Source organism: Dipodomys merriami, unplaced genomic scaffold, assembly GCF_024711535.1.
Source record: "Dipodomys merriami isolate MVZ:Mamm:240054 unplaced genomic scaffold, mDipMer1.0.p SCAF_116, whole genome shotgun sequence".
In the NCBI taxonomy this organism is placed as follows: Eukaryota; Metazoa; Chordata; class Mammalia; order Rodentia; family Heteromyidae; genus Dipodomys; species Dipodomys merriami.
In genome coordinates this window covers 2,031,562-2,050,906 of record NW_027202449.1, presented here as the reverse complement: position 1 = coordinate 2,050,906, position 19,345 = coordinate 2,031,562, and the positions used below count along the sequence as shown (strand labels likewise).

At 55.3% G+C, this 19,345-nt stretch overlaps 1 protein-coding gene across 1 annotated transcript; it reads left to right on the top strand.

Moving 5' to 3' along the window:
- The first annotated feature begins 2,993 nt into the window (after positions 1-2,993).
- Positions 2,994-18,695, top strand: LOC138822862 (kelch-like protein 36). Its single transcript, XM_070015819.1, has 5 exons — positions 2,994-3,091; positions 5,589-5,665; positions 9,289-10,362; positions 11,829-11,986; positions 13,737-18,695. The coding sequence occupies exons 2-5, from the start codon at positions 5,606-5,608 to the stop codon at positions 14,290-14,292; spliced, it is 1,848 nt and encodes a 615-aa protein (XP_069871920.1). The 5' UTR covers positions 2,994-3,091; positions 5,589-5,605; the 3' UTR covers positions 14,293-18,695.
- Positions 18,696-19,345: the final 650 nt, after the last annotated feature.

The window sequence follows — 19,345 nt, the reverse complement described above, 5'->3', positions numbered from 1 at the left end:
GAACCCCGTGTTCCTCCCTCCCTTGGTGCCCACGGGCGAGGGCCAGCCTCTGCCCTCCTTATCTCTGTGGTCTCCCCCAGCTCAGACGCTTGGCAGACTTCACAGGGCTCTTTCCATGCAGCACTGACCGTGCACCCCAGAAACAACCTGGAACAAAGGACTGGAGACACAGGAGCCTGGTGCAAAGGAGTTCGGGGGCCGTTCCCAGGCAAGGCGGCAAAGCCAGAAGCTGGCAGCTGGCACCGGGTCGCAGAGGAGCAGCAGTTCGGCAGACAAGGTACTGACCATGAGCCCCCAATCTTCCCAAGCAGAGGCAAGGGTCTGAGGTTGAACTCTGCAGACAGCACCTGGCGGGGCTGGGCCTCTGGGATTGTGTGGGGTGGGCAGCTTGTCAGGGACCCCCCCACACCCCCCACCCCTGGCAATGTTGAAGAGGTGACCTGTAGGACAGGCATTGGTAACTCACATCTGTAATCCTAGCTACTTGGGAAGCTGAGGTCCAGAGGATTGCGGTTGAATGCCAGCCCAGGTAGAAATGTCACCGATGTCCAATCTCCATCTCCAATTTACCAGCCAAAAGCCAGCTGTTGGTGTGGCTCAAATGGTAAACAGGGCCTGGGGGCACCAAATTATAATCACAGCACTCGGGAGGCTGAGGCAGGAGGATCTTCAAGTTTAAGGCCAGCCTGGGCTGCACAGCCAGACCTTGTCTGAAAAGAACAGTAGTAGTAATAGCTAACATTTAGTGAACACTTCAAATGTGCAGGACCCCCTGGTTCAGTTAGATTACAAATATGAGATTATAACTTTATGTAAATCTTGATCCCATTGATATTAACAGCAAGATAGTGGTTGTGCCGGGAGCCTGGAGCCCCGGGGTGCTGGGGCCCTGAGGCTCAATCATCCTAGACAAATGCCAAGTCCCAGGATGCTGAGAACCCATCACCAGGCTTTCCCATGGATTCACACAAGCACACTGGGCCTGTTAAGAAACGGTCCCATGCAGGGGGAGGGCAGCAGGTCACCCGGGAGTGAAACTCATCGCAATGCATCTGACTTTGTGCTCTTCCACTGTGAGCTATCTAGGCTTACATGTGGGACGTGGCGGTACTGGATTGCCTGCCGAGCCTGGACCCAAGCCCGGTGTGCAATCTTGAAGGGCTTGGACCTCAGCCAGATCTGCAAACTCGGAATCCTAAGTCTCAAGTCACTTTTTACCAGTAGACAGAAGTAACAGACACCCAGCATCAGGTCCGGGGTCCCATGGGTGAGCTGGGCCGTGGGCGCTGCCTGTAGGTTAGGTACCTTAGTCTCTGAATTCCTTCAGAGCAATTTAGACCCTACAGAACCGCACAGGCAGAAGCACCTAGTACAAGGAGCCAGCTCTGCCAGTTTATTGGTGGTTAACTGGAGATGAGTCATAGATTTTCCTGCCGTTGGCTTTAAATAGTGATCCTTTAATCTCAGCCTCCTAAGTAGCTAAGCTTATGGGTGTGAACGATGGGCACTTTGCTCTAGTGTGTGTGTGTGTGTGTGTGTGTGTGTGTAACAGAGCATTGTTCTAAAAGTATTTCCCCTCCCCCTTAATTTAAAAAGATAAGTTCTAGGCTTGGCGCTAGTGATTCATGGCTATAATCCTAACTACAGGCTGAGATCTGGAAGATCGTGGTTGGAAGCCAGCCTGTTTGGAAAGGGTCACTAGACTCCATCTCCAAAATATCCAGCAAAAAGCTAGGTTGGAGACATGGTTCAAGCAAAGCCAAGTAAGCGTGAGAGCCTGAGTTCAAACCCCATCTTATGTTCAAAAATAAATGATCAGAAAAGTTCTATACACTTGTTTCCGAACAATTAGTGATATTTAGTAAAAGTCCAGCCATCAAAAACCCTTTCTGGACAAGGCACCGCCTCGAGCAGCAGGGAGCGAGCACACTTCCTGGTTTCCTTTTTATAACAGTGGAGACCTAATTCACACCCCAAAATTCACCCCTTCAACGGATACAAGTCAACGACGTTTCTCAAAAGTGCCGGCTGTGCAGGGGTCGGACGATCCTTTCGGTTCCCCCAAGACGTCCTCGGTGTTTCCTTTAGGCCCCGACTCCCCCAAGCGCGGCCCCCACGACGCCCCGCTCCCGGGCTCTGCTCGTCGGCGCTGGGCACCGTGGGGTGCGGATCTCGTGCGCTTTGCTCGGCCTCTTCGCTGTGGTTGAGGGGAGACCGCTTCTCACGACGTTGGTCCAAGCTGACCTGGACCCGGGGGCCCTGCTCGCGCTCCCAAGTGCCCGGATGGCAGACGGGCCGTCCCAGGCCCGGCTGCGACGCGGGCTTTTGTGTCTGGCTTCCTTCATCGTGACAGGTCTTCAGGGTTCGTGAGACTGTGGCGGCTGGACGCGGGGTGAAGAGGGGAGACTTTTCAGAGCGGTCAGCCGGGTGGAACAGGGGCCGTCGCTCCGGGCGCTGGGTGCCCGGGCTCGCCTCGCCCCGCCCCGCCGCCCGCCAGCGCCGCAAGCCCGGTCCGCTGGCCCCGCCCCTGCCGCTGGCCCCGCCCCTGCCGCTGAGCCCCTGCTGCTCACCCGTGCGCCCCCACCTAGAGGCTTGTAGGCCCCGCCCCTTCCTCTACGCTCCACCCCTGAGCTCTCTCACATTGGCCGCGGGCTTCGCTCCGCGGAACCCCACCCCATATCCCCGCCCACTGGCTGCCGCGCTCCACTTCCCCCCCCCCGCATTTCCGCCCACTACCCTCTGGCTCCGCCCCTCCCCGCTGCGCTCCACCCCCGCGTTCCAGCCCCCGGGCCTCGGGCCCCGCCCACGGCCACACACCACCCCCTGCGCTCCGGCCAGCGGGCCGCAGGCTCCGCCCACCCTCGCTGCGCCCACCCCGCGTCCCCGCCCACCGGCCGTAGGCTCCGCCCCGCGCCGCTGCGCCCCACCTCTTCGGCCGCCGCCATTGGCCGCGCCGCCTCCGCCCTCTGCTCGCACTTCCTGGCGGAGCCATGGCCGCGCTCCGGGCGGGCCCTGGGGCTCCGGCGCCCGCGCCCCGCCGCCGCTCCCGCCCGGCCCTGCCGCCCGCGCCGTGCGCGTAGCGCCCTCCCAGGTGGGCTCCGTCGAGGGGGACGGGCGGGGAGCGAGCAGGATCGCGGGGTCCCGCGCCCCTTTGTGCCGAGCGGGGGCGCGGGGAGGGGGCCGCCCGCAGGTGCGACCGGCGCGGACCCCCGCGCGCCGGCGGGCGTGGCAGGCGCGGACCCCGCGCGCCCGCCGGGGAGCGCCCGCCCGGCCCCGGCCCCGCCCTCCCGCGGGGGCCCCGGCGGGCCCTGGGGGCGGTTGTGCTCGGCCGCGGGGTGCGGGTCCCGGCGGGCCACCGCGGCGGCCCCGGAGACCAGCGGGCGCGGCCCGGGCCGGGGCCGCCAACGCCGCCCGAGGACGCCGGCCGCGCGGCGTTTCCCCCGGCGCCGAGGTCGGGAGGCTCCAGGGGCCCCCGCAGCCCGGACGCGGGCTCTGTTCCCGCTTCCTCCGGGACCCGGGATGGAGGCTCCCGGTGTCCGGGCGGCCTTGACCGCGCGCCCGCTTCCAGAAGGCGGGGGAGGCGGCCTGGCGGCCAGCGCCCTGCTGGAGAGCAGCCCCAGCCTCGGGCCTGGGGCTCCCCCCCCTCGCTCGCTCTCCCTCTCTCCCTCTCTCTGTCTCTGTCTGTCTCTCTCTCCCTCTCTCTTGCTCTCTCTCTCTCTAGGTATCTTGGCCTAGAAAAGAAAGCTTCTGGCTGGCTGCCCAAGGGGCGAGGACGGGGAAGGACACCTGTTTTGTTCGGTGTGACCTTGGGCAGCCCCCTCGGCCACCTGTGCCCGGGCGGCCCACTGCAGTGGGGGACTCGGGTCTTCTTCCCACGACCTAGTGGGGTGGAGCCTGTCTGGGCCACGAAGTTAATAGTTTGGGACCGGAGATCCAGTTGTCCCTTTCCTAGGGAGTTGCACGGGATGGAATTTGCCAGAAATGTATTTCCTCCCAGGGGAAAACACTGGAGCCCCTTCACTGTGTCCTCATTTATTTAGAAACAGGGCTGACTTGTTTTCAAGTTGCTCTTTATTAGCAAATGTTTGTGCAGTAGGCAACAGATGGACTCTTTTCCTCCACCCCGCCTAGCAGGGAAAATAATTCCTCCTCAAACCCCGATTCCTGGTATGTGACTTGTGTCCACGTGGCTGGTTTGTGGTGGGTTTGGGCTTTGTGTGCCCACCCGCTCAGTTTCCCCCCCCCCCCCCCCCCAGAGCCCAGCTCTGCTAGCCTTTCAGTGCAGGTAGAAACCTTACCACTGTCTTCTACACCAGTCCATCTTACAGAAGGTCAGAAGGGTGCAGAGGGGTTATAAGCACTTGTGCACATTCATGTTCAAGGCAAGGCACAGGCCATGGCTTTCCCTGGTTCCAGCATTGATTGTCTCAGGGTTTAGAAGAGGTAGGAAGCCTCCAGGTTGGAACCTGCCAGAGCCTGGACTGTCTGATGGTGGGGGTCAGTTACTTCCCCTCTGCTGTCCCAGCCTCCTCTATAAACCACCTTGCTGGCCTTGTAGGAGGAGTAGATGAGTCTAGAATGCACTTTATACAAGTTAGTCCTCTCTGAGCCTCATCCTTAATCTCAGGATGATACTTTCAAGAAATCTGGGCCACATTCAATGCTTTCAGCTGAGGGCCTGAGTTTTGGAGCTGGACAGATCCAGGTTTGTCTGTCAGTTGTGTTCTAGCTTTGTGTCCAGTTTCTCTCCCCTCCTCTTCTTCCCTTTCCCTTTCCTTCTCCTTCCTTCTCTTTCTACCTTTGTTTCTTTTTTGGGATTTGAACTCAGGGCCTCTTGCTAATCAGGTGGTCTGCCACTTGAGCCAGCCCTGTGACAACAAATTTTATTTTTTTTTCTTTCCTTGGGCTGGGAATGGAGCCCAGGGACTCATGCATACTAGGCGAGCTCTCTACCACTGAACTAATCTCTCCATCTCTAAGAATCCTCATCTGTGAAATGGGGTAGGTGGCATCTACTTGGCTGGCTTGAGTTAGGAGTTAAATGAGAAGGCACAAGGAAGGAAATGACTTAGGTTTGGCTCCGGGACCGTAGTTTGGCTCTGAATTGATAGTGGGAGTCAGTATAGCCTTGGTTTTAACAAAAGGCCTGCCTGGCTCAGCTTAGGCACTAAGAGGAGATTTGCCAGGTACAGTGGCTCACACCTATAATCCTAGCTACTCAAGAGGCTGAGGATCATAGTTCAAAACCAGCATGGGCAGGAAAGTCCATGAGACATCCTGTCTCCAAAAGCCAGAAGTAGAAGTGTGGTACAAACAGTAAAGTACCAACCTTGAGCAAAAAAGCCAAGAGAGAGTCTGAGCTCCTGAATTCAAGCCTCAGTACCAACATTTTAAAGAAAGAAAAAAAAAAGGATGTTATATTCTAGGTGAGTGGCTTACGGCCCCAAAGAGTTCTGTAGGTCTGTTCACCCCACCATGCTGGAATTCTTTTCACACCGACTGTCTCATACCTCCAGCAGGACCTGCAGCTAAGAAACCACCTACAGCAGGTGGTGCGTGCCTGCTCAGGAATTGTGTTGTTGTTGCAGGGTTGTGACCACTTACAATGGAGGGAAGCAGACCGACGCGCGTGTCCAGGCCCTACAAGATCAGCGAGTCCTCAAAGGTCTGTGAACGGTTGCTCTGGAGTATGCTGGCGTCCTGCATGAGGGCTCTTGGTGTCCTCACTGTTTATCATGGCATTATAGAACTGCCTCTGTGCAGATCCTTTCTTCCTTCATTCCCTGTATCAGCTCCAGGAGCTGGACAGGACTGGATAGAAACATGGGGTTTCTGTCTCCATTTAGGGGGTCAACAATTCCAAGGATGGGGAGCTGGGAAGGTGGCTCAGTGGTAGAGTGCTTGCCTTGCATGCCTGAGGCCCTGGGCTCGATTCCTCAGCACCACATAAGCAAAAAGAAAAAAGCCGGAAGTGGCACTGTAGCTCAAGTGGTAGAGCGCTAGCCTTGAGCTGAAGAGCTGAGGGACAGCGCCCAGGCCCAGAGTTCAGGCCCCACAACCGGACCCAAAAAAAAAACCAAAACACAATTCCAAGGATGGGTCCCATGGGAACCCCAAAACTTAGAGGCTCTATGCACCCGCTGTAAGGACTCAGGATCCTCTCTCCTGCTCATGAGTCTTTTAAGACACCAAGAATGAGTAGGGTGAGGCGTGAGAGGCTGGGCACCTAGCCCAAGGCAGGCTGGCTGCATCAGAATGGCCCTGCAGAGGAGGGGGAGGAGGCCAGCTAGAGAAGCCATGGCCTGCATCCATTTGCCACTCCTCAGTTCAAAGTCTGAGAGCAGGATCTGCCACAAAGTCTGGGGGACTTGTGGGGACATTCCCCATGTATTCATCTCTCCTCATTATAAATACGAATACTGCCCTGTTCACTTTAGAAGTGTCCCTTTGGAGATTAAATTTTGTGATTAGTTAGCCAGGCACTGGCTCATGCCTATAATCCTAGCTACTTACTTAGCAGCTGAGATCATGGTTTGAGGCCAGCCAGGACAGACACTTGAGACCACTTTTCAACCAGATGCTGGGCCCTGTGGTATGCACTGCCGTCCCAGTGCTGTGAAAGAACAAGAATGGGAGGATCATGATTGCAGGGTAGAAAAGTGACTGAAATTCCTTCTCCGTGGAAAGAGGCTGGGCATGGTCGCACATCCCTGTCATCCCAGCTACAGTGGGAGGCCTTAAATAGGCAGATTGCTAGCCAAGAGGATGCCTGTGCAGAAAGTGAGACCCTCTCAAAAATAACTAGTGCAACAAGGGCTGGACGTGTGGCTCAGCAATAGAGCACCTGCCTAGCAAACAGGCCTTGAGTTCAAACCCCATTAATGCCAAATAAGGAAATAAAACTCAGCCATTTACTGTATGTTTACTTCTTTTTTTTTTTTTTTTGTCGGTCGTGAGTCTTGAACTCTGGGTCTGGGCACTGTCCCGGAGCTCTTCAGTTCTCAAGGTGAGCACTCTACCGTTTGAGCCACAGCGCCAGGTCTGGTTTTCTAGTGATTTATTGGAGATTGAGTCTCACAGACGGGCTGGGAAGGTGGCTCAGTGGTAGATAGAGTGCTTGCCTTGCATGTATGAGGCCCTGGGTTTGATTCCTCAACAGCACATAAGCAGGGGAAAAAAAGCCGGAAGTGGTGCTGTGGCTCAGGTGGTAGAGCACTAGCCTTGAGCTGAAGAGCTAAGGGAGAGCGCCCAGGCCTAGGGTTTAGGCCCACGACCAGACCCCCCCCCCAAAAAAAAAAAAAAAAAAGAGTCTCACAAAGTTTCCTGCCCAGGCTGGCTTTGAACTGTGATCCTCAGAGCTCAGCCTCCTGAGTAGCTAGGAGTGAGCCACTGATGCCCAGCTTGTATGTTTACTTTAGATCGTGCATTATCTTTATGCTGTGGCCCCTAAAGGGGTACAGAGGGACTGTACAGTTTGTCTTTATGTATGAAGCACAGATATACTTCTATTACTTAGACAGACATGGAGCTCAGGCTGTAAAATTTCAAGTGTGGGAAGGGGGTTATTAGGATAAAATACCTTAAAAGCCTTCTTGGTGGCAAAGGGAATGGAGCAGCCTGAGGACTGAGAGCAGGGGAGAAGGCCTTGGAGATGCACATGGAAGAAAACAGGGTGTCATTTGGAGAAGAGGGGGTTCTGCACAGTGGTGCAGTGCCATGTGAGTTTGCCAAGAAGACTCCAGCAGCCGTGTGGTCGCATTCTCGCGTGGAAACCCCAAGGGGCCCAACTGCCCTCAATGGTACTTTGTTTCCAACCTTGGCTGCCGAGACAGCTGAGTGTCACTGGCTGCCTTTGATAGCATCGAGGGTCTTTGTCCTTTCAAGCCCCAGGGGGAGCTCTCAGGCATAAAGGTTCCTGAGTCCTTCATGATTATGCCTCTCTTCCCACTCCCCTACCTCCCCCCTCCCCCCCACCAACTTGAACACAGTGCTTGATGCTTTTGCCCAAAGGCTGGCCATGCCTCTAGCCCCATGTTTAAGTTTCTAATGTTTTTAAAATTTTATTTGTCTATTGTGGGGCTTGAACTCTGGGCTGGGCGCTGTCCCTCAGCTCTTCAGCTCAAGGTGGGTGGTCTACCACTTGAGCCACAGTGCCACTTCCGGTTTTCTGGTGGTTTATTGGAGATGAGAGTCTCATGATCTTTCTTGCCCAGGCTGGCTTTGAACTGTGATCCTTAGATCTCAGCCTCCTGAGTAGCTAGGATGACAGGCGTGAGCCACCAGTGCTGGCTTTTATTTTATGTCTGTATCAATACTGGGGCTTGAACTCGGCCTCAAGTTCTCATTTGGCTTTTTCACTCAGTGCTGGTACTCTGCCACTGGAGCCACACTTTCACTTCTGACTTTTTGGTGGTAATTAGAGATAAGAGTCTCATGGACTTTCCTGCCTGGGCTGGCTTTTTCTTTTTTAGGTTGTGGAGGTTGAACTCAGGGCCTGGGCACTGTCCCTGACCTCTTTGTGCTCAAGGCTAGTGCTCTACCACAGCCATTTCTGCTTTTTGAGTGGTTAACTGGAGGATAAGAGTCTCTTGGGGGACTTCTCTGCCTGTGCTGGCTTTGAACTGCAATGCTCAGATGACCCAGCCTCCTGAGAAGCTAGGATTACAGGTGTAAGCCACCAGTGCCCATCTGTTTCTAACATCTTAAAAAGATAACCAGTGTGTGGGCTGGTGTGCCCACACTAGATCGCTAGTGTGCCCTGGCAGCTGTGCACACTGAACACGCCATGTGGCTGTAGCCAGCACCCAGGTGGAAACCCACTGGTCTCGGCACTCCTCACACCCGATAATGAGATGGAATCATCGGTGGACACACTATTATGTGTATGTCTGCCTCAGACCCCTCCCCCCCCCACCGGGAAGGGACTATGACCAAGTCATCACCCTGAAGTGGGTGGGTCCACTTTGGTGACATAGATTCATCACCCCTTCAGCTGAGCTGAAATGCTCAGACCCCACCACGGTCAGGGCCCAGGTAGAGGAGGACATAACCTGTCAGCCCAGAGCCAGTATCAGAAAATGAGAAAACGGGTGCACGTGTGTGTGTGCGCATGCACGCACACACATACATGCACACGGAGCACCTGTACCTCCTGTGATGCGTTCTCATGTCTTTACTATTTCACACTATGTGATTCAAAACGCTGCTCGAGCCTTGGGCTGACCGTAGGCCCAGCGTGCGCAGGGCAGCTGGCAGGTCCTTCTTCTCCTCACCTCCTCCTCCACGCAGGTGTACCACTGGGCCGACCACTCGAGCACCGTGCTGCAGCGGCTGAACGAGCAGCGGCTTCGAGGCCTCTTCTGTGACATCGTCCTGGTGGCTGATGAGCAGCGGGTGCCAGCCCATCGCAACCTGCTGGCGGTGTGCAGCGATTACTTCAACTCCATGTTCACGCTGGGCATGCGGGAGGCCTTCCAGAAGGAGGTGGAGCTGATCGGTGCCTCCTCCATCGGGCTCAAGGCTGTGGTGGACTTCCTGTATGGGGGGGAGCTGGCCCTGGATGGCGGTAACATCGACTACGTCCTGGAGACGGCACACCTGCTGCAGATCTGGACGGTGGTGGACTTCTGCTGCGAGTACCTGGAGCAGGAGGTGAGCGAGGACAACTACCTGTACCTGCAGGAGCTGGCCTCCATCTATAGCCTCAAGCGGCTGGACACCTTCATCGACGGCTTCGTCCTGAGCCACTTCGGCACGCTCTCCTTCACGCCCGACTTCCTGCAGAACATCTCCATGCAGAAGCTGTGCGTGTACCTGAGCAGCAGCCAGGTGCAGCGCGAGTGTGAGCACGACCTGCTGCAGGCCGCCCTGCAGTGGCTGACGCAGCAGCCGGAGCGCGAGGCGCATGCCCACCGGGTGCTGGAGAACATCCACTTCCCGCTCATCCCCAAGAACGACCTGCTGCACCGCGTCAAGCCCGCCGTGTGCTCCCTGCTGCCTCGGGAGGCCCACTGCGAAGGCTTCATCGAGGAGGCCGTGAACTACCACAACAACCTGGCCGCGCAGCCCGTCCTGCAGACCAAGCGCACGGCGCTGCGCACCAACCAGGAGTGCCTGCTGTTTGTGGGCGGCGAGGTCTCCGAGCGGTGTCTGGAGCTCAGTGATGACACCTGCTACCTGGACTCCAAGAGCCAGCAGTGGGTCAAGGAGACGCCGCTGCCCGCCCGGCGGAGTCACCACTGCGTCGCCGTGCTGGGCGGCTTCATCTTCATCGCAGGCGGCAGCTTCTCGAGGGACAACGGAGGGGATGCGGCCTCCAATCTTCTTTATAGGTATGACCCCCGCTGTAAACAGTGGATCAAGGTGAGATTAAAGCCACATTACTTCTTTTCTCTCCAGGCTTCTTGGTTTCCTTAACCTTCTGACCTCCCCTCCCCTCTCTTGGCCTCCATGACCACCCTCCGTCTGAGCGAGGCGTGACCTCCCCTGTCAGCCCTGCCTGGGACACCAGGCTCTCTCGGGCCTCCACCTTGGCAGACGCGTCATGTGTCTGACAGTGGTCACCTGCTTCGGGTTGTAATTGAGCTCTTGAGACTGAAGCCCAGGTGTGCCATTTTCTCCCTTCCTTTCCCCTGCCCCTGCCCCTGCCCCTGCCCCTCCCTCTCCACTCCCCTCCTCTTCTCTTTGTGCTGGTCCTGGGGCTTGAACTCAAGGCCTGGGCACGGTCCCTTAGCTTTTTTTGTTCAAGGCTGGCACTCTGTTACTCAAGCTACTGCTCTACTTTTGGTGTTTTGGTAGTTAATTGGAGATAAGAGTCTCAGACTTCCTACCCAGGCTGCCTTAGGGCTGCAATCCTCAAATCTCAGCCTCCTGAGTAGCTAGGTCGACAGGCGTGAGCCAGCAGCCATTTCAACTAAGCTGTTACATATAAATGGCCACCAGGCTGTCTATGAGACTGTAGCTCATACAAGGTTTCCCCATGCTTGGAGGTGTTTTTGTAGTTGTTTTCTGGAGGCTACAGAGCCCTCCCTCCCCCCGCCCCCCAATCCTGAGCAGTAAACTAGCTCCTGTTGTGAGCCCCTTGCTGACAGCTTCATAGCCCTTCTGTGTCCTGCAGGACTTATACCCACGTGTGTCCTGCTGGGGTTACAGTTTTTTGAAGAGCTTGGGTCTACTCTCTTGTTTTTAGTTTTTTTTGGTTTTTTTTTTTTTTTTTGCCAGCTGGGGGGCTTCAACTCTGTGCCTGGGCTCTGTCCCTGAGCTTTATGTTTGCTTAAGACTAGCACTTTACCACTTGAGCCAGAGCGCCACACCTGGCTTTTTCTGAGTAGTTTATTGGAGATAAGAGTCTCACAGCTTGAGCTGGCTTCGAACCCTGATCTCTCAGATCTCAGCCTCCTGAGTAGCTAGTATTACAGGTGTGAGCCACTGGTGTGTGGCACTTTCTACCTTCTAGCTGAGTACCATGTTCTACTCTGTTAACACTGATGGCAGTGTTCTTTATAGCCAGGGATGGGGAAGGGGGGAGGTGGCTAATGGCCACATGGGAGGTCCCAGGGGACACATAGATAAGCAAGATGAGATTTTCTTTCAGAAAAAAAACCAAAACGCTGAAGTGGCAGATCTGAGCTGTGTGCTCTGCAGAAGCCTAGTGAGCCAAATGAATTTGGGGACTCTGATTCAGTCTGAAGACAGCCCCTGCTTCTTCCGGCTCACCTCCTCTTCCAGCTCCCTCGGTCCTGCCTCCCCTCGGGCTGTGCACTCTGTGGCATGGTTGGGCAATGTGGTGCAGGGTGGGGAAGAGAAGCTTCAGGCATCTCGCCCCACAGGTGGCCTCCATGAACCAGCGTCGTGTGGACTTCTACCTGGCCTCCATCGAAGACATGCTGGTGGCCATTGGTGGCCGAAATGAGAATGGCGCGCTGTCGTCTGTCGAAGCCTACAGTCCCAAGACCGACTCCTGGTCCTACGTGGCCGGCTTGCCAAGGTAAGAGGGCTCGCTGCGGGCTCTTCCAGCATGCGGCTTCCACGGGATGGAGTCCAGCCCACCTGCCTTCAGAATCTTTAGCCTCCAGTTCTCAGGGAAAGTCTTGTCTACACACAGCTGCGGGTGGGCCGTGAGGGGCCGAGGGCTTGGAGATCCCAGGCTCTGCTTTCAGACTGCTTGAGTGTAAGTGTCAGCTTTGCTGCTAAGACAGGCATCCCCCAGTTTGCGTCCACTCACTTCCTTAGCAATCCGTTGAGCTGTGTCCATAAGGGATCGGCTGGCGGCTACTGAGCTCAGAGGGGAGGAGCCCCAGCCACCCGCCGGCAGAGCAGCGCCATTGCAGTGACCCTCAGCATTGCTGGGAGGGCAAGATGAGGTCCTGCAGCAGGGGACACCCAGCAGCGCAGGATTTCTCACCCTCTGAGCCCTGCGGCCAAGCGTCGCCTGCAGTACCAACCTCCTGTGGCTCCCGGAACGCTGTCTCTATGCAGGACCTAGCCAGGCTTCCTGGGGACGTGGGCCCCCCCCGTTAGAATGGGGGTTGAGTGTACGCTGTTTGAAAGTCACTGTTGGAGAGTGAGTCTACACCCTCCGTTCCTAGATGTCTCCTTCCAGACACGGGTTCAGGAAGCGGCTGGACACCTGCCCTCTGGCTCTCTTTTTTTTACTTTTGGTGCCGGTGCTGAGACTTGAACCCAGGGCCTCGGTTCTCACTTAGCATTTTTACTCATGACTGATAACTCCACCATGTGAGCCAGACACTGCCAGTCTGGTTAATAAGAGAATCTTGTAGACTGTCCTTCCTAGGCTGGCTTCCAACCTGAACAGCCAGGATTGCAGACATGAGCCGTGGTTTCCCAACTTGGAATCCTTTTTACTTATTCACTTACTTACTTTACTTTGGCAATACTCAGGTTTGAACTCAGGGCCTGATACATGCTTGGCAAGTAGTCTACCACTTGAGCCGTACCCTCCATCCCTGGACAAGTATTAGATAGCCGGTCACACAGCTATGGGAGCTGAGTGTCACTGGGGATGGGCCAGGGTGCTTTTTTTTTTTTTAATGAGTTGTAGGGCTTGCACTCTGGATCTGGGCGCTGTCCCTCAGCTCTTCAGCTCAAGGCGAGCACTCTACCACTTGAGCCACGGCCCCACTTCCAGTTTTCTGGTGTTTAATTGGAGATAAGAGTCTCACAGACTTTCCTGCCCGGGCTGGCTTTGAACCGTGATCCTCAGATCTCAGCCTCCTGAGTAGCTAGGGTGACAGGTGTGAGCCACCGGTGCCCGGCCCAGGATGCTTTCTGTCAGGAGTTCCTGGTGGCCCCTGTGCCACCTACTCCGTGTACCAGGGTAACAGTGAGCCAGCCCAGACCCCTGCTCTCGCTTAAGTTTAATGCTTTATCATCTCGTTTTCCAGATGGCAGGTCTCTCCCTCAGCGGCCTGCAGCCTTCCTTGTCCCCAGTCACTAGAAGGGGAGTGCCTCCGTTATCAGCAGGGAAATGAAGATTCAGAGGAGGGCAGAGCGGGGCTGTAGCCAGGCGGCCTGACGCACGGCTGACTTGTCCTGTCCTGTTCGCCTGGCTGCTCCCCCCTTGCCCAGGGAAGCCGCCATCTGTAGGGCTGTGGAGGATGCTTGTTCCCTATTTCCCCTTGGTGCCAGCAGTCCCCATTTTAAAGAACACCAAGCCGTGTCCTGTGTAGGCAAAGCTGGCTCAACACCGCACCCTTCCACCGCTCTTTCCCGGGCAGGTTCACCTACGGCCACGCAGGCACCATCTACAAGGACTTCGTGTACATTTCGGGGGGCCACGACTACCAGATCGGTCCGTACCGCAAGAACCTGCTGTGCTACGACCACCGTACCGACGTGTGGGAGGAGCGGCGGCCCATGATCACCGCCCGCGGCTGGCACAGCATGTGCAGCCTGGGTGAGAGCATCTACGCCGTGGGCGGCAGCGACGACCACGTGGAATCGATGGAGCGCTTTGACGTGCTGGCCGTGGAGGCCTACAGCCCGCAGTGCAATCAGTGGACGCGCGTGGCGCCTCTGCTACAGGCCAATAGTGAGTCGGGCGTGGCGGTGTGGGAGGGCCGCATCTACATCCTGGGCGGCTACAGCTGGGAGAACACGGCCTTCTCCAGGGCTGTGCAGGTGTACGACCGCGAGGCCGACCGCTGGACCAGGGGCCCCGACCTGCCCAAGGCCATCGCTGGCGTCTCCGCCTGCGTCTGTGCCCTCAAGCCGCGGCTGGAGGACAAGAAGAAGAAGGGCAAGGGCAAGCGCCACCAGGACCGGGGCCAATGACCCGCGCCACCTGCACTTGCGTGACTCCGTAGCAACTTTTTGTACTTCTATGACGCTTCACATTTCTACCATACCACAGTAACCAACTAGATATTCCACGTAACTGGTATTATCTTGCTTAGGCAATTAAACCTAGGCCCAGGTGATGTCTGTCAGGCCCTCCTCCTGGAATCCCCCTAACCACCCCCCTGAGAGTGAGCTCATGGGATGTGCAGGGATTTTTGTAGTGAAACTTGGGGTCTCAAATGGATGTTTCAGATCACCTAGCCTGAGCTTTCCCAAACCTGCTGAGCTTTTATTTTTTTCTCTTCATTTTTGGCTGAGTTTTATGAAAAAACAAAAACAAAAAAACAGATTCCAGGGCCCTGCCTGAGGCTGAGCAAGTGCAGCTCTGAGGAGAGACCCAGACACATTCACAGCCACAGAGAGGCCCAGCTGTCTGTTTCATGAGTGAAGACTCGGATGGCCCGCAAGGGTGAGCGAGCGGCCCAGAGCGGCCCAGGGTCCTGCAGCTTCCTGGACAGTCACACAAGACACCCAGACCTCTTACCGCCCCTTGCTGGCATTTCTTACCTGATGATTTAGGTCCAGATAATCCCATTTCTCCTGGCAGGTAATCTTCCTGAATTCAGAAGGAAGGAAAGAAAGAGGAGGGAAGGAAGGAAGGAAAGAGGAAGAAAGGAAGGAAGGGAGGAAAAAATAGCATGAAGCTACAAATGTCGACAGTTTGGACTTTGTTTTACTGTTGCATTACTGATGTATACTAAGCTCTTAAATCTACACTTATTTCTCAGGAAAGCGTAGACATTGTTGAGCGCATGTAGTAGTTGTCTGAGCTTTGGGCCAGCACTAGGAGCTCCTCCACATAAGCGTGCTGGTCCCCATGGAGGTGGTGGAGAACACACCCCACATCAAGTGAAACAAACTCTGGTTCCAGTTACTACTGCTAGGAGGTTGGTGCTCAGAAGAGACCTTTTTTTTTTTTTTTTTTTGGTGCTGGTACTGGGGGCTTGAACTCAGGGCCTGAACACTGTCCTTTACCTTTTTTTTTTTTTTTTCCCCAGTCCTGGGGCTTGAACTTAGGTCCTGAGCTTCTTTTTACTCAAGGCTAGCACTTACTTAAGCCAAAGTTCCGCTTCTGGCTTTTTCTGTTTATGTGGTACTAAGAAATTGAGCCCAGGGTTTCATGCATGTTAGGCAAGCGCACTGCCACTAAGCCACATTCCCAACCCTCCTTTAGCTTTTTTGTGCAAGGCTGGTGCTCCACCACTTGAGCTACAGTTCTACTTCTGGCTTTTTGCTGGTTAATTGGCGAGAAGAGTTTCACGAATTTTCCTGCCCAAGCTGGCTTTGAACAGCAGTCCCCAGATCTCAGCCTCCTAAGTAGCTAGGATGACAGGTGAGCCACCAGCACCCAACAAAGACTTTGCTCTTCAACAGATGCTCATTCACCCCCTTTCCTCACACCACAGGCTCAGGGGGAGTCTCACAGGCTCCTGCCAGGTGACAGATGGGTCTGTGTGCAGGCTCTGCGGCCTCTCCCCTCCTGCCAGGCTTCACTGTGGCTTTGATCTACCACAGGCCACAGGGCTGAGGAGAGTCCCTGTGTGGCCTGGCAGGCTGCGGGGATGCACAGTCTCTGTGCTCTGTAGCCTTCTGTGTGCTCATGGCTCTGGGAAGTTCCACATTAACGGTTAACCTTTAACCAACATTCCTAAGCTTTGAGCTGCAACTCTGTTCTCTGTCTCACATGTAGTCCCAGACCTCTGGGAACACACTTTGCAGCTCTCCCCAGCCCCCATCCTAGGACAGGCTTGATGACGTGAGGGTCCGTTCGCAGCCACGGCATAGTGGATGTGGCCTGAGTGGGCAGTGTGGCACATCGGCACTTAGAAAAACCCCATGAGCAGTGGTAGAGCAGGATGGTCGGGAGGTGAGACTGTTGCTTGGCGCTCTAGCCAGCGTCCTTTGTGCCTGCCTCGTGACCAGGCTGCATGCTGGCCTGGAGCCTGACCTCCTCGTCCTTTAAAGACTGGTATGTACGGTTCATCTGGGGGACCAGCCTCCAAGTTGACAGCATTGCCATTGCTGAAAAAGGTTGTTGAGATGGGAGACTGTAGGGTAGGTGGGGTACCTGGACCAAATGTGTGAACCTGAGTCTGCCCACTCCACTGGGCAACCCGACTGGGAATGGAGAAGACAAGACAGGCAGAGCCGGGGGCGACTCAAGGCAGGCGGGGGTGAACGACAGGGCACAATGCTGTGCTGCACACTGATCCCAGGTGACACTGCCGGTGTGGCTAAGCTGTCATGCGCCTCGCTGTGTTGGCAGTTCTTGAAAACAGGTTTTTGCTTGTTTTTCTTGATTTTTCCAAATAAGCATGGCAGTTTTTTATTCCGGTTGTGATTTCTTCTTTCTTTCTTTTTTTTTTTTTTTTTTTTGGGGGGGGGGTCAGTCGTAGGGCTTGAACTCTGGGCCCAGGCGCTGTCCCTCAGCTCTTCAGCTCAAGGCGAGCGCTTGAGGCATAGCGCCACTTCCCGTTTCCTAGTGGTTTATTGGAGATTAGAGTCTCATGGACTTTCCTGCCCAGGCTGGCTTTGAACCGCGATCCTCACAACTCAGCCTCCTGAGTAGCTAGGATGATAGGTGTGAGCCACTGGCACCCGGCCTCAGGTTGTGATTTCTCATTTTGAAACAACTAGAGTTGTTCTGTTAGCTGCACACTTGGGGTTTGGAACTCACCCCATTTGGAAGCCTCTTAATGGAACAAGAGAAAGGGGAGGGGGAGGGCGGGCTGCAGGGGGCTGCATTGGGAGGCTGAGACCCGCCCGCCCGCTTGCCCACTTGCTCGCTCTGCCACCCTTGTAACACTTGTAACACAGTGGGGCGGAGCTTGGAGACCTCATACTGGGGGCCACACCCTGTGCACCTCCTACCTGTCCCTAGATGATAGGGGGACTTAGGAGGGGCCCCAGAAGCTCACTCGGGGGCTTGGGGCATTCAGATCAGGGTGGGAACTTCAATGTCAAAGGGAAGGGAGGTTTCCTCCTCCCAGGCCTGCGGTCTGCTCTGCCACTTCCCCTGTGTTCTGTGGCCCAGGTAGCCGGGCCCTGAGCCAAGAAGGCCCTTCTCATCATCTGCTTCAGGATCTCCCTTCCTTCTTGACCCTGCAGGATCCCGGGTGTCAGGCTTGGCCGGCACCAGCTCTCAGGCTCTGGTGGCCGTAGCTGGGCTCCCAGCCTCTTGGTGTGGGTCTCCTGATATCTCCAAGAATATGGAGGATCTGGGAGGGGAATGGGTGTGCAGAGTGGTTCCCAAGTGGCCCCTCCCTCCCCCAGAGACCCTGACCCCTGCATCCTCCAAGCTGGCTGTTTTTAGAGATTTTTGAAATGTTTTGATACTTTTGATACAATTTGCTAAATTACCATTTTGTAGATTATCAGCCAGGCTCTCCACCTCATCCCCTCCCTTGGGCCTTTTGATTTGCCGGGATAATAAATGCCCAGTGGTCAGTGCCAGGACCTGGCCTAATGTAGCATTGTCCTCGATCTTCGCCCATCCATGAATTTTGTAAAGTCACACGTGGCCCCCAGTGGGGCCATCCCTGCCCCCGAGTGATCTAGAGGGCACTGATTGGCCAAGAGGCCCAGTAATGCCCTTTGTTCCTGAGCTTCTACCTCAGTAGTGGGCAGAGTGGCAAGGACACCTGTGAGTAGTTCCTGCGTTCCTCATACAGGTCATTTCTCCAGCAGCTGCACGCTGAGCCCTGTTCTCTTCCCGTCCACCCCATCTTGTAAGAAGCCCTGATGGGACCTCCACAGAACCCAGCACAGCCCTCCTCAGCTTTGCAGGTGTCTCCTTCCTTCCTTCCCTCCCTCCCTTCCTTCCTCCCTCCCTTCCTTCCTTCCTTTCTTTCCTTCTTTCTTCCTTTCTTCCTTTCTTTCTACATGGATAGAAAAGTTTAGGGAATGACTCAAGAACTAGTCCTTTGATTGCCTTAGTTAAACATTGAATGAATGTAACATTTTCAGGGTGGGGGGCAGAGGGGTTTGCCTTCCCTGTCCGTTTTCTCTTAGAGAGATGCACTTCCACCCTTTGGAAGTTACCTTCAGGCCGTTTTGCAGGTTTGATTGGCATGGAGGAAAGGTTCGGCTTGACGGTGGCTCAGCCACCAGCTCCTTTCGGTGATCACGTGACTCGTTTGATATGTTCTGGCTACTGATGTCACTGGAATGTGTAATTGTAGTTTTTAATTGCTTGCTTTTGTATTTATAGTTTCATGACATAGTTTTTCTGTCTTGGCTCCTTTAATTAATTTTCTGCACGTTGCTTTGGTTTTCTTTTTAATTCCATACAGAGTATTCAACTCTTAAGATGCATTAAAGCAATGTGATTGATAGGGTATGGTGTATTTTATTTTATTATGACCTTCCTAGCCTTGTGTAGTTGTTGTAATAATCTTTATTTCCATTTTCTCTGCCCTTTGAAAGGGAGCCCTTTGCATGTTAAACCCAAATACAATTTGGAAGTGCACCAGGCTTTTGGTATGTGTGGGAGGCCAGGGTGTTTCCACTCAGCTTTCTAGTGCTCTGTCTGCCAAGTTCACCCCGACGTCTGTCCACCTCCCACGCCACGGCCAAGGCTCGCGGACCTGAAGTGAAACCAGCGCCTCACATTTGTGTCAACTGGGCTAATTTGGCTCAAAGAGAAACATGGAGCCTACAGGAAGGAGAGCCTCAGATGAGGGGTTGGTTATTCTCGGGAAGACGCGAGGCCTTTCTGTGAGGGCCCTGGCCTCGGCTTGATCCTCTGCCCTTGGGTTGGCCAGGCCACCTGCCCGCCAGCTGTCAGCACTGCGCACCCACCACACCGGGCAGCAGGGTTGTGTCATAGCAGCGCCAGAAGACGCAGCGTTTTCCCAGGGAGGAGTCCACAGCTCCCTGGCCACTGGGCAGTCCTAGGGAGCAGGGATGGCTTGGGGCCTCTGGAAGCAGGCTCCAAACAAGGGTGTGAACGTAGGCGTAAGCCCCGTGAGAAGTGCGGTGTTGGGGA